Source organism: Hirundo rustica, chromosome 2 (genome assembly GCF_015227805.2).
Source record: "Hirundo rustica isolate bHirRus1 chromosome 2, bHirRus1.pri.v3, whole genome shotgun sequence".
Classification (NCBI taxonomy): Eukaryota; Metazoa; Chordata; class Aves; order Passeriformes; family Hirundinidae; genus Hirundo; species Hirundo rustica.
The window spans coordinates 56,051,483-56,064,575 of NC_053451.1; the positions used below are offsets into that span (position 1 = coordinate 56,051,483).

The 13,093-nt window shown below is 38.8% G+C and overlaps 2 protein-coding genes across 3 annotated transcripts in view; one reads left to right on the forward strand and one right to left on the reverse strand.

Moving 5' to 3' along the window:
• Positions 1–13,093, reverse strand: part of GTF2F2 (general transcription factor IIF subunit 2) — a 79,366-nt gene that overhangs the window by 45,761 nt on the left and 20,512 nt on the right. The gene's annotated exons all lie outside the window — the stretch shown is intronic.
• KCTD4 (potassium channel tetramerization domain containing 4) lies at positions 863–6,013 on the forward strand. Of its 2 annotated transcripts, none has more exons than XM_040055692.1 (2): positions 863–1,090; positions 4,585–6,013. In XM_040055692.1, exon 2 carries the CDS (start codon positions 4,787–4,789, stop codon positions 5,558–5,560), a length of 774 nt encoding a protein of 257 aa, XP_039911626.1. In that variant the 5' UTR covers positions 863–1,090; positions 4,585–4,786; the 3' UTR covers positions 5,561–6,013. The 2 variants fall into 2 exon arrangements, with proteins under 2 accessions (XP_039911626.1, XP_039911627.1); XM_040055693.1 differs by having other exon boundaries at positions 891–1,090; positions 4,616–6,013.

Consider the following 13,093-nt stretch of genomic DNA (forward strand, 5'->3'; position numbering starts at 1 on the left):
GATGGGCTGCTGCTTCCCAGCTCTCATGGTTCAACCCCAGGCAGCAACCAAGCCCCACGCAGCCACTCACTGCAGGATCAGGGAGAGAATCAGAGGGGTAAAGCTGGAAAACTCATGGGCTGGGATAAAGACAGGGCTGTATCACATATAACAGTTACTCGGGAAGTCCAATGCCATCACTCCAAACGTCCCCCTCTTCCTCCTTCTTTTCCCACTTAATATACTGTGTGTGATGCCACATGGTCTGGGACATTTGGTCAGTTTGGGTCACCTGTCCTGGCTGTGTCTCCTCCCAACCTCCCATGCATCCCTAACTTCCTCACCAGTGTGTCAGTACAAAAAGCAGAAGAGGCTTTGGCTCTGTGTAATCCCTGCTCAGCAATAACAGAAACATCTCTGTATTATCAACCCTGTGTTCAGCACAAATCCAAAACACAGCCCCATACCAGCCACTGTGAAGAAAGTTAACTCTACCTCAGCCAAAATCAGCACATCAGCATCCAAGTCAGAAGCCCTGGTAAGCTCACACTGCTCACTTAAACTGCTGGGCAGCTTCCCGAGCTTTTCCGTGTGTTGGCTGGACAAGGAACAGCCCCTTTCTTCACTAGACATCAGCTCTGCTCTTTACAGACTAAATGCATTTTGTGGCACCTCTCTTGCCTCAAAGCTAGTGCCATTCTCAGACCATTCTCCCCTGGTAGCTATGCACCAAAGAACAGGATCTCCAGGTTTTCACTCGGCATTCCCTTATTTAGGCATCCACTGATATATTTTATGTTTGTTTTACTGACCACTGCACAGAACGATGACCTCATGCTCAGCTGTCAATGATGTATTATACACAGATCAGAGCCTCTGTCCTAATTCTCCTGCAAACGTAAGTACTGCAAGCTGTGTCTACAGTGTATTCCTTGGCATATAAACTTTGTATTTGGTTATAAAATGCTATCCAAACCAACTATCCAAATGGTTCTGCATCAGCAATGTATCAACTGTACTCTCAGGTGTATCATCTCCAAAACCATCAGCAACTACTTCCTTGATCACTCACTAGAAAAAAACTGGACCGAGAACCAAACCACAGCAACAGGTAAGTGATAATTTTCTGCCTAACATTTTCCAGTTTGAAGCCTGCAGGTTAACTTCTGTATAGCTAAATGATAGGGAAGCTAATGTGGCATATATTCTATTAAAAAATGACAAATTAAACATATTGAAGGATTTAACAGAAAAAAGCATCACCTGCTTTGCTGAACAAATTCTAATTAAAATAAAAAAGGGCAAAAAAAAATTGGCACCACCCATTTCTCTCCACCCACATTAATTAGTATTGTATTACTCTTCCTTATTTTTTAACTGATTGATTTCCAAGTCAGATATTTTATCATTTTTCATACAGCACCTTTTCATATTTAAATACCTGGCTCATCCAATTCATCTTTCAGATACTGGCATAGCAGTTGCTTTTCCAGTCTTGTAGAATTGCAGTGCTCAAAAATTATTAAAAATATTAGCAGAAACTTTGACAGTTTTTTTAGACAGCCCTTTAGAAACTCTTGACTGCAAATTGTTCAGACTTGCTGATTTGAAAATCTTTAATTTTAATTACTATGTAGAGCTTGTCTTCAACAGCTGTTAATCAACATCTGGAGATATTACTGAAATGAGAATTTCTATGCTTCACTGTGAGACAGGAGCTACTGAATGGTCTAATTGTCCAACAACCTGGCCAATTTTCTGTGTTACGACGTTAAATGACTAGCAAACTGCCTCAATAACCCTAACAGATTGCATTAGCATGGCTTCCCTAATACACTTCTAAATTTCTCTCCCTCTTATGCATAAGGGTGTTCAGTTCTGAAACCAAACAATATCCTTTCAACTGCTAGATTCCACCACTATTCCTTGCTTCAATGACAATTCCAGCATACAGGTGACAATAACAATTTGTGAAGCAGCAGTCACTTCAGGATTTCCTACCCCGCATTGGCAAGCAGGACACTTCAGCTGGATAGGGCAGAAACAACAAGTTCCTCTGTATCAGTCCAAGCGGGAAGCAAGAAGATCTGGGATGCATTTGGCACATCTCACCTACCACACACTGGTATACAACACAAAAGACTCTCAAAAGCACAAAAATGGTCAAGGTCTTTAACTTGAGGGCAAGAAATTCCATATCTTTGCCAAAATGAACTTTCAGATGATCTTTCAGTGCATGGACAAAAGGACAGAAAAAAGGAAATCCAGCACAGCTACACCTTCAAAAACCAGTTAAGTTATATGAAATCACCCCACTAAAATTACGTGCACTACAATACCATAGGTATCACCAAGTGCATAGGAAGAATGAGGACTTCTTGGGAAAGTCTTGTAGTATGGCACAGAAAGTGGAAAACTTTTGCTGAGAAATACAAGTCTTTAATTTTGTGTTACAGATGACTGTCAGCTGCAGTGAAATAAAGCTACATGGGTTTGTGGGGATGGAAATTTTACAGCAGCTCTAAATTTTACAACTCTCAAAGGTTTAAGTGTAAATATTCATGAAATCCACAGAGTATATTTTCCACACCAAACCCATTTTGAATATTTTATCAAACAAACCACTAAAATGATTTTGCATGATCTTTGAAAGAATACTTACTTGTTCACAAAAGTGGAAAACATCAACTGCAAGCATTAGAACATTGAGAAGATGATGAAAAGAGAGCACACACTGTCCTATAAATTCTGTCTATTAAAATGCAAACAGCTTAACTGGACATGGAAAATTTCTTATCTTTTACAAAACCCTTCTCCCCTTGGAAAGCCCTGCTCACTTGTACCAGGATGCTCCTAGCTCAGCTTCAAAATATTTCAAGCTCACTGTGTGAGATGAAAGCACCACAAATCATTCTCTTAAGGTTTAACAGACAATAAGATGGTTCAATATTTTAGCTATGCACAATCTAAGCACATTACATTAATTTTCCATCACTTGACAATAAAATAAATTTGAATGGATGTTTCCTGTAATGGGGGAAAAAAATCTTACTTGAAACTAATTGGCTTTTTCATTTTCTCAATTACTAATTCAGTAACTTGAACTTGAATAACTTAGTAATTAGTGAAAGGATTTAATATTGAAGAAAAACTCCAAACGTTTAAAAATTAGAAACTGATTGAAATCTCTTTGACTGAAGTTATGTTAAATATATCCATGGAATCAAAGAGTTAAAAATAAAACCATTACTAATTCCTGGTAAATCAAACCCAATTAATAATATCTGGTTAGTATTTTACATACAGGAACAGAAAAATTTAGAGTATCAGTGCTAGGGATAGGAAATCCTGGCAAGAAAAAGTGTGAGAGAAAAACATTTATTTCCACTAGAGTCAGTTACCAAATAATAAAATATTATAGCGATTACTCTGTGGTATCAATAAGCCACCTTACAGACAGTAGGAGCAGTAGGAATAAGATACTTAGAGCAGAAGAATTTACAGAAAAATAATCTGCCTTTCCTCTGCTAGTCAGACAAAGCAGGACACATCTGCCTGTAAAGTAAAAAATATATCTTGATAAAGATAGAACCTCCTCATGTCCAGGTCTAACCCAAGGAAAGCCTTTGCTCCCCTGTGCTGGGGAATGCATGCAGTGGCTCCCATCTGTCCACTCCCCAAGGAAACGCCCATAGAGATGTGTGGAGAGCTTTTCCTTTCCTGCTCCAAACTGCAAATGTTTAAAGGGGAAATCTTTTTCTGAGAGGCAACTGGGAGGCTCAAAGTACAGGAGAGAAGATAGGCATTTGATTCCAGTGTGCTGTGCCGATGTTTCTGCCTCCCTGTACCCCAGTGTTGCTAAGCTATAGTGTTACGTGATGTTCAAAGCTATCTGTAGCCACATGAGCCCTTTGTTCCACAGGGCAGCTGAGTTTTTCTATCGAGAAAGAACAAACTGATGCTAGACAGTAACAAAAAACCATCACCAATATAAATGGTAAATCCTCCTTGCAAAACTATTTTTGTCTATGGCACACAGGAAGGCAAAAAGCAAAACCTAATCAGGCTGCTGTTGTAGTAGTGAGGATAGTCCCTTTGATTGCAAATAAAAGCTTTTGCCACAAACTTAAAACAGTCAGACCAACAAGTCCTTAGCACCACTTCCAGGGTATCTTCTGTGGAAACATCTTACTGCTGCACACGTGCCTGATAAATGAGTGACATGCATGTGCACACGTTCCACAGATGACACCCCCCCTTATAGACACAGGGACACCTTTTGTTTCTGTGTTGTCCTGTTGTATGCATTAGGTACTGTAATCAGTATTAAAATACAATGTGAAAAAACAGACTTTGTGAAAATAAAAATCCTTGAAACACAAATGAAGCTGTTTAACACCATAAGCACAAAATATGATTTGGCCAGCTGACGCTACCAATACATCTGCAAGCATTAAAAATAAGTCGCCATTTAGTATAGCAGTGTATTTCTGTGCAGAACCCCCTAAGCTGTGCAAACTACTTAGACTTAAAGGAAAGAAACAAAACAAACAGTTGCTATACACTTCTTCCCTTACACAGTTAAATGCAAATTCTCTCTTACAGTCATATTCCTGCTATCTCCCTGCACACACAGCTGATACGCCACCTACTGCAAACCCAAGCTGACAGTCGGAGCAATGCGAGCAGCATTTCCATTCCAACATCGAGCTGGAGCTGAATAAAGGTGCTTTTTAATAAAAAACATCCTCTTTGCAAGCTGACAAGAGCAAAGCAGGATAGCTGTATTGTTGTCCTAGCTTCAATAATGGAGAGAAAAGCAAGCAGAAGAGAAAACGAATGTGAAGAAAAAACCAGCAACTCTGAAAGCTCCGAGCTAGACAAGGACTATAAAACGTCTCTGATTACTCTGAATGTCGGTGGTTATCTATATATCACACAAAAACAGACACTAACCAAGTATCCCGATTCTTTTCTGGAGGGGATCATAAATGGAAGAATAATGTGCCCATTTGATGCGGACGGTCACTACTTCATAGACAGAGATGGACTCCTTTTCAGACACATCCTCAACTTCCTACGGAACGGAGAACTTCTTCTACCAGAGGGGTTTCGGGAAAATCAACTTTTGGCACAAGAAGCCGAATTTTTCCAGCTTAAGGTACTCTCAGAGGCAGTGAAATCAAGGTGGGAGAAGGAACAGCTAGCATCTCGAGAGACTACTTTCCTGGAAATAACAGACAGCCACGACCGTTCACAAGGACTTAGAATCTTTTGTAATGCTCCTGAATTCATTGCCAAAATAAAATCCAGAATTGTACTGGTGTCCAAAAGCAGGCTGGATGGATTTCCAGAGGAGTTTTCAGTATCTTCAAATATTATTCAATTCAAGTACTTCATAAAGTCTGAAAACGGTACACGATTGGTACTGAAGGAGGACAACACCTTTGTCTGCACCCTGGAAACTCTTAAATTTGAAGCTATAATGACGGCTTTAAAATGTGGATTTAGACTGCTGACCAGCCTGGATTGTTCAAGAGGGTCGATTGTTCACAGTGATGCACTGCATTTTATCAAGTAATCACAAAGGCAAAGGAAACGAGCACGCAGCCAGTAAACCTCCTTGAGCTGCAGCCTCCTGGCATCACAAATAATGCATCTAACTAGCCCTGTACCACAGAGCTCAGCTGCTAATCAACTGATGTGAGCTAATGGTATGTAAATCTCATAATGACATCTATCTCTGGATTACTTAAGCTGAATGAAATTTTGATGCCTGAATTTAACAAGAATTATCTGCTAACATTGTAAACACAGATGGAATGCTTTATGCTCTTTGTAATATGTTTTCTCAATTCTGTCTTTCAACCAGAGAGTCTAGCTGAATTTTTTGTGTACCTGTGTGATGAACGTGCATATACCTAACTGCTCTGCTGAACAGCAGTATTTTCATATAATAAGCAGGCTTAAAGTATGTTTGCTTATAACAAATTCACAATGGATTTTAACTGGAATAAATGATTTTGACTGTTCATTAGTGTTTATGGTAATCTATTGTACTGAATTTACAAAAAACAAGATTGAAAGTGTTTAAAATAACCGACTTAATTTTTAAGTTAAATGGTTTCTCAACTCAATCCCAAATTTACATCAAATTGCTACACTAATAGCAACTGCCAGAAACACGTAAACCAGCAAAATAATGCTGGGGGAGATGAATTTTATTATAGGAATTGGGTCCAATCTGCACAGAATGTTAAATTTTCTAATCATAAATATCAATACATATCAAATAGCTAACAAAAGTATTTGATATTAAGTTTAGCATATTTCCAGTAACGGCATCCTACAAGCCAGTCAGTATTTCCTAGCAATCATTTGTGCTCAAAAGGACAGGCAATGAACAGAGCCCTTGCTTTGCACAGTGGCTTACCAAATGCAATGAGTACTATCAGTTCTGAACAGACCACCTGCTGGCATTAAAGACAATTCACTCTAAGTAATGGAATAAATACCTTCATTCTCCTCATTTCCACTATTTATCAAATCTTTTCATTTATATTTTTAAAAAAGCCTTAATAGTTTCTATAGAACAACTATAACTAATTTAAATACAAGTATTACAAACCAGTCACTTCACAAAAGGAAACTGAAAAATCATCACAAAAGGCAAGAAGAAGCAGCACTAACTCGAAGCTTTGTTTGTCCTTGAAACCAATCATCATTCACAACTCACATGAATCCAATCCACGTAAAATGCTTATAAAGAAAGAAACAAAACCAACTAAGTAGTTCTCCCAAAACATTGATTTTGTACAGAAAAAAATTGTCAATGAAAGACAAGTACAATCCATACTAGAAGTGACAACCAAGGAAAACAGCTAACACAAAACAGGCTGAGAACAGTTGTGGTTTGGATTTTAGGGGGAACAAATCAATCCTTAGTATCAAGGGCTGAGAATACAAATGCAAGGTCCACTTATCCCTCAACATGAAACTCTTTTTCACACTTAACGTACAATAGATGTTGTTAACTAGGTCCCTTGCTAGAGATGAATTAATACAGCGATGCTACATCTCCAGACCAGGCAGCAGTGACTGAAACATATTTCAATACAATTTTATCAAAGGGGGGAATTCAACCTCTCCAGAATACTCCACCAGAATGAATCCACTGTCTAGAAACGATGAAGTTTTCTATCTAGTCCTCATGTTACAGACTTACAGCTCATAAAAAAATGTGATTCTATGAAACATACGGTTCTAAGTGGAACTTTTCCAGACTCTAATGTTTAAAAAATCAGATCGCTTTACATTTCAGGCATACAAGCTGAAGAACTGTCCATGTATCCCAAAACTCCTCTGAATTTGTCCAAATGCATTAATTATATACACACGAAAGATACACAGTAAAATACTATGGTTTACATACGCCACCAGCATGTGTCATCTTCTTTCCTCCCCCTCCAAGCTATTTTCAAACTGATGTATTAAAAAAATCTTCATTAACCACTAATCTTGTGTTCCTAAGAATCTGTAGGACTTCTGTAAAAAGCAAATGTGAAAGCTTCCCTAAAAGAAATACAAAATCCTGTTGATCTTCCAGGACAAGAACTAGAAACACAATCACACAGAACAATTACATGAAAAGCCCTTTGTAGGCACATTCTCTACATGAGCAAGATAAAGTGACAAGACAATCTAAGAAAGCTCTGTAATGAATCCACAAGTTTTAAAGCAAGTATGCTCACAGTGCTGTCAAATACACAGCCTGCATCAGCACAAAGTCTGGAGGAGGCTGTTGCTCCTAGGATGTCAAATCATCCATTTGCACTTAAATGCTTTTGATTATAACCTTCATTTGTCCTGGGTCTTTGACTGAGATTTAAAATGTAATTGCAGCTGAAAAGAAGGAAAGTGAAAACCAATTTTTACTTCAAACAGTTAATATATGTTAATTAAAATATGTTGTGGTTGCTCGCCCTTCAATTGGGCTCTCAGGACGCCAAACACCAAGAAATCAATTGTTAGCACTTCCCTATCAGAAGGCAGCACCAGTTTGTCTTTTTTTTTTTGGAGCATGACTTTCGCTTATGAAAAATCAGTAGAGAATTTGATGGGTCTGCATTTATTGTAGAAAATACTTTCAGAATATAAGTTATTCATAAGCTGATAATCACAGGTAACATGGAAACCATCTGAAACATCTTCTAAGAATATTCTATAGCTATTCATAAAAGATTTATTTGCCAGGCTTTTGGTTCAGACTATCTACTGCCCTCTCAACCTATGAAAGAGAACTTGAAAAAAAAAAGGTTTTTTTAAAGTGAAAAGTGTCTCTCGCTAATCATTCTTAAAATAAACAACTGTGTTGTTTGTTTGGTTGGTTTGTTTAAAATGCAATGATTCATTACCTTAAGTAATTTTCACTGGATTTTTTTGTATATTTCTGTATAAGTAACAATGACATCTATGGCACACATGTAAAGTCATCTGCTGCAACACTAACTTCAGTCTTGTTTCTTCTCCCTTTTTCATGAGCAGTGATGCATTTCTACAAGTGTCAGGGTCTGAAATTTTTACATGCTACCTCTGATCGAAAGCATCTCCCTCAGCTCTTTAAATTACACAGCAGAAAGGAACACGGAGGTAAAAAAATTAATTCCCTTCCCTATTCAGATTAAACAAATCTACAATTGCCTTGAATCATGCCACATCAGCTGCTTCAAACTAGATATAAACTTGAGCAATTTTTCAGGGCAGGAGTCTCTTGTTTGGTACATGAACAAAAAGACCACATAAAACCTCAATACCGTGAATAATGTTTCCTTTGTGCACCATAAACATGCTAAATACGACATAAATATATTGTGCATATGTTCAGTCAGTCAGGTGGATATTTGAGTTCCATCACAGTAGGATGAGCCAGAATAAGTACCCAGTTATACCTCAGCTACCTTTTCTGTCTTTTCTTTCAAGCTGGGAATGTCATATTCAACAACTACTGTGGCACTATGAAAGCTGCGAAATCAAGTGGTTAAGTCAGAAATAGCCACAGTTGTTCTAACAACATAAACATTACTTAGTGCATGATGTGCACGCAAAATATTTCCATTCTCCTTTCTCTCATTAAGACTTGGATCACAACAAACTTATCGGAATCGTCCTACAAGTATCAGGAAGGAATGACAATTACCATAATTTCCCTGATGATTTTCAACTGCTCCAGTAGGAGTAAGAAAGAACTTCCTCCCATTTCTCCAAGGAGTCACTTAACATGCTCCCAGGCTTGGTCAACTCTGCCTGCCTCCCTGCCTGTTTTGTCACGTGAGAAAAGGGGTCACCAAGCAAAAAGGACAGAGGCAACCGAAGGCAGGATGAAATTCCATAGACTACAAAAAAATGTCCTTGCTCCTATTAATTTCTTGAATGACTACGCATGAGAAAGTATAAATAGCTGCCAAAGTGAACAAAATACTGACACGTGGATGCCCATCTTTCTCCAGTGGTGGAGGAGAAGCCAAGGACTCTAACACACTTGGCAGCACACTGGCACAGGTACCAACTATATGGATTTCTATATAAGAACAAAACCTAAAAGGGGCTGCACTATGACCGACTAAGGCCTGTTTTAGCCCAGTTTTCCCTGGTGGCTGGGAACTGCTTCTATACTGAGAGACTTCACATGCCTGGGAGAATCCCCATTTTTGATCCTTTGACCCTCACACTCTCCCCCTTGTCTTGTTCTCTCCTCCCATCATACAACTATTTTTCATTTTTGTTTCACAGTACCCTTTCCTTTCACCAGGCCAGTTGTGGGGCTTTGTCAGGGATGCCTAAATACTGGGAAAAACACATACAATGCCTGCTGAAAGTATTTCTCTAACCACTTACTTCCCAATGACTTCTAGAGTCAGATGTGGTTTCTGGAGATAGTCTTGATGGTGTGAAATACAGAGGCTGCACAACAAGGTCAAATTGCAGCTCCAATTCTGCATCTTCAGTACTGACTCACCCACTGACCAGTGTTTCACAGCCTCATTATTGCACTATTGATATTTTCAAGCGCTCATGCCTTATTTTTTATTTTTTTGCTTTTGTACCTATTAGAACTGTTTAAGTGACAACAGGTCACTTCTTTTCTACAGTAGGTAAAAATTACATCATCATTTGCAGAAAATCAGTTGCGTTGTTATTTTCGCCTCTTAACAGCATTACAAGGTTTCCACTCAGTAAGACGAAAAGAGGTTCTGAAAATTATCTTCTTCCGCCAACCCTCATTAGTATACAAGCAGAATAAGGGCAGGCAACAAATAATAAAATTTAATAAGAATAGTGTCTAATCCATTTATTTATTTGGGTAGAAGGGTCATGTTGCCCTAATGCTGCTGACTGATAAATCAGGATTGGGGATGAAGAGCAGAAGTTCACTCGGGTCTGTGACAAAATAAATACTATTTTGCTAGGCTGGATCATCTTTGCTAAATAACTGTTACATAAACCTAACATTGTCTGCTGCCCTGCAACACAGGGTAAATTGACAGGAAAGTGACTACTAGTTAAAAAAATTAAGAAATCCTTATATGAAGAAAGAGGCTTGCATAATTTACTGTGCTGAAACAAAATCAGTAAGTAAGGCACAAGAAATTTAGGATCCAAAAAAATAACATTTTGGGTTTTATTTACATTTGAAATAGACATTCTGTAACTCCTATGTATTGTTACATCACAGAGAACATTGTCTCAAAACACTGCCTCTGTAAATCATTATCATTCCAAATAAAATGCCAGAAAACAAGCAGCATGGCAAAGACTGGGCAAGGTAGGAGGAAGATGTATGATGACACCTGAGGAAGACGGATGAGCAAGCACGCCAAAAAAGAAACTGCCGTTGCCTTTCTTTCTGAAATTGTGTAATATTCTTTAGAATAGACAGTTGATTTCTTTTCCCAAAAATGTTCATAGTAGGAGTACCACACACAGCTAACGCAACAGTCTCCCAAGAAGCTGTTTCTATCTGTGCTGTTCAAAGCTGGTACGATAATTATAGCTGTAAACAGCAGCTACTCATTTAAAACAGTATTACGACATGATGATATGCAAGCTCAACACGCTAGGATTTCAAAACCAAGTTGTTAGAAGATGACTCCTATAAACTGAGTCATTCTGAATGTCTGTAAGCTTCTCCTGATAATGTTAAAAATTACCACAATATTGCCTTCACTGGTGGTGTGACCTTGGGGGACATAACCTTGGTTTACACAGTTCCCAAAAGCCATCATCTTTCTGGGCATTAAAGGGGGATTCCACTAGTTGCACCCCAAACATTATTTCAGTTTCGTGAAAAGCTAGATCTCTGCACTTTTCACTTTTCCAGGATACTTTTTTTTTTTTTTTTTTTTCTCCTTTGACACCACCAAACTTTCAGTGGCAGGTTTGTTCCAGGTATGGAAAGCCTGCTCTAACCAAAGCACAAAGTCTTCTTGCTCACAGCTCCTGAAGAGACATTTGGCATCCTGTGTAAGGAGGTGGCATTCTACCAGCAACAGGAACACAAGGAGACGAGAATTTAGATTTAAAAACCCAAGGCTGCTTGCTGGGTAAACGCCTCAGGAAGACGAAGTCCCAAGGGGCTTGCCAGAGGCTGGTGTCTGATGCTCAGGGAAGTCTGCAGCGCCAAACTCCCCCAGCTGTGAGAATAGCGAGGGAGAAGTGTGGTGAGAGAGCCCATGAGCACTATGAGATGAAGAGAAAGCAACACAGTGTCACTCAGTGTCAGCTGAGGGTCTTGGTTTTGTGAGGAAGACAGATGCACACACAGTGGAACACTGAGGTTATACAAGTAATGTCTAATAAACCTGAAATTAATAAATAATGGGGGGAAAATCTAACAAAATTCTCTTTTTGCTTTTCATATGCTAGCTTTCAAAGAGAAAATTTTCTTTATTTTAGCCAAAGTAAGAGGAATTAACTTTTTTTTAAAAATTGTTAATAGAAAACTTCAAGCTACAGATCTCCTGCTGCAGCTCCACGGAAATCTATTTGTTAGCTCCTAGGAGGTTCCTGATTTTATACTTTAGTGAACAGATGAAGTGAAAATAAAAAAAGAACAGGTCAGAGGTGGATACAGACTCTCTCAATTAGGAAGAAGAAATAAGCAAACAAACTAGCAATGAACAGGCTAAACATGAAAAGATATAAACAGACGAAGCAAGTGTAACACCAAACCCAGTCATTTATTGCTTCTCTACTACTTAAATAAGGCCTTTGGCAAGTAGTAGAGATAAAGCAGTACATTTTCTCAGTGCTGAAACTGGTAATCTCAGAGGAGACAAATTAAAGGTCCTGCCAGCCAGGTTGATAAGAATCAGCTAAAGAGAGGAAAAGGTACTCCTGAGGTTAGAAGTCTTATCAATACTAACATTATCTAAGGCCTGCAGCACTGCCAGGTCTTGTGACATTTCCAACACATTTTCTAAAATGAACAGCAAATAAAGTTCTTTCCCAACAGGGAAGAAATCTAACATGTAGGCTATCTTATGTCTTCCCATATGATGATAAAAGTCCACTTCTGTAACTTTTCTGCCATGCCAAGATTATGATTTCTGTGTTTGCCTACAGAGTTCCTTCACACAACCTGCATGAGTAGGACAATATGCTGTAGCACAGCTACACACTGCTCCTGCATCACCACTGCTATTGGCAAGATGCTGGGGCTGGAAAAGCCTCTCAGCTCAGGAAGAGCACAAAATGAGCTTTGTTAGACTGTTTCCAGACTCAAGCATACAGAAAGCTCAGGTCCTCCAACTGCACTACTGCCTTCAGTGTTCTTGCAGGTGCAGTTACCAAAGGCAAAGATAAATGACTACGCACAATCTTGGAAGAACTGATCTTGCCTTTACTTTAATTGCTTTCCCCCAAAAAAGTTATTTCCATGGGTAAAAAGAAGAAACTTTTAACTAAATATCTCTGGTGGAAGCTGCGCAACAACAGTATAGAACTGGGGGGGAAAAAAAAGGCAGGTGGGAGAAAGAAGGAAATAAAGCCTGAGTGTAACAGTACTGGATCAGACTAAAGGTCTGCTTTGCTCAGCATCATGACTCCAGTAAAGTGG

What these genes read in the sequence shown, in the direction of transcription:
- KCTD4 (XM_040055692.1), top strand. Translation starts at nt 4,787, where the DNA reads ATGGAGAGAAAAGCAAGCAGAAGAGAAAACGAATGTGAAGAAAAAACC.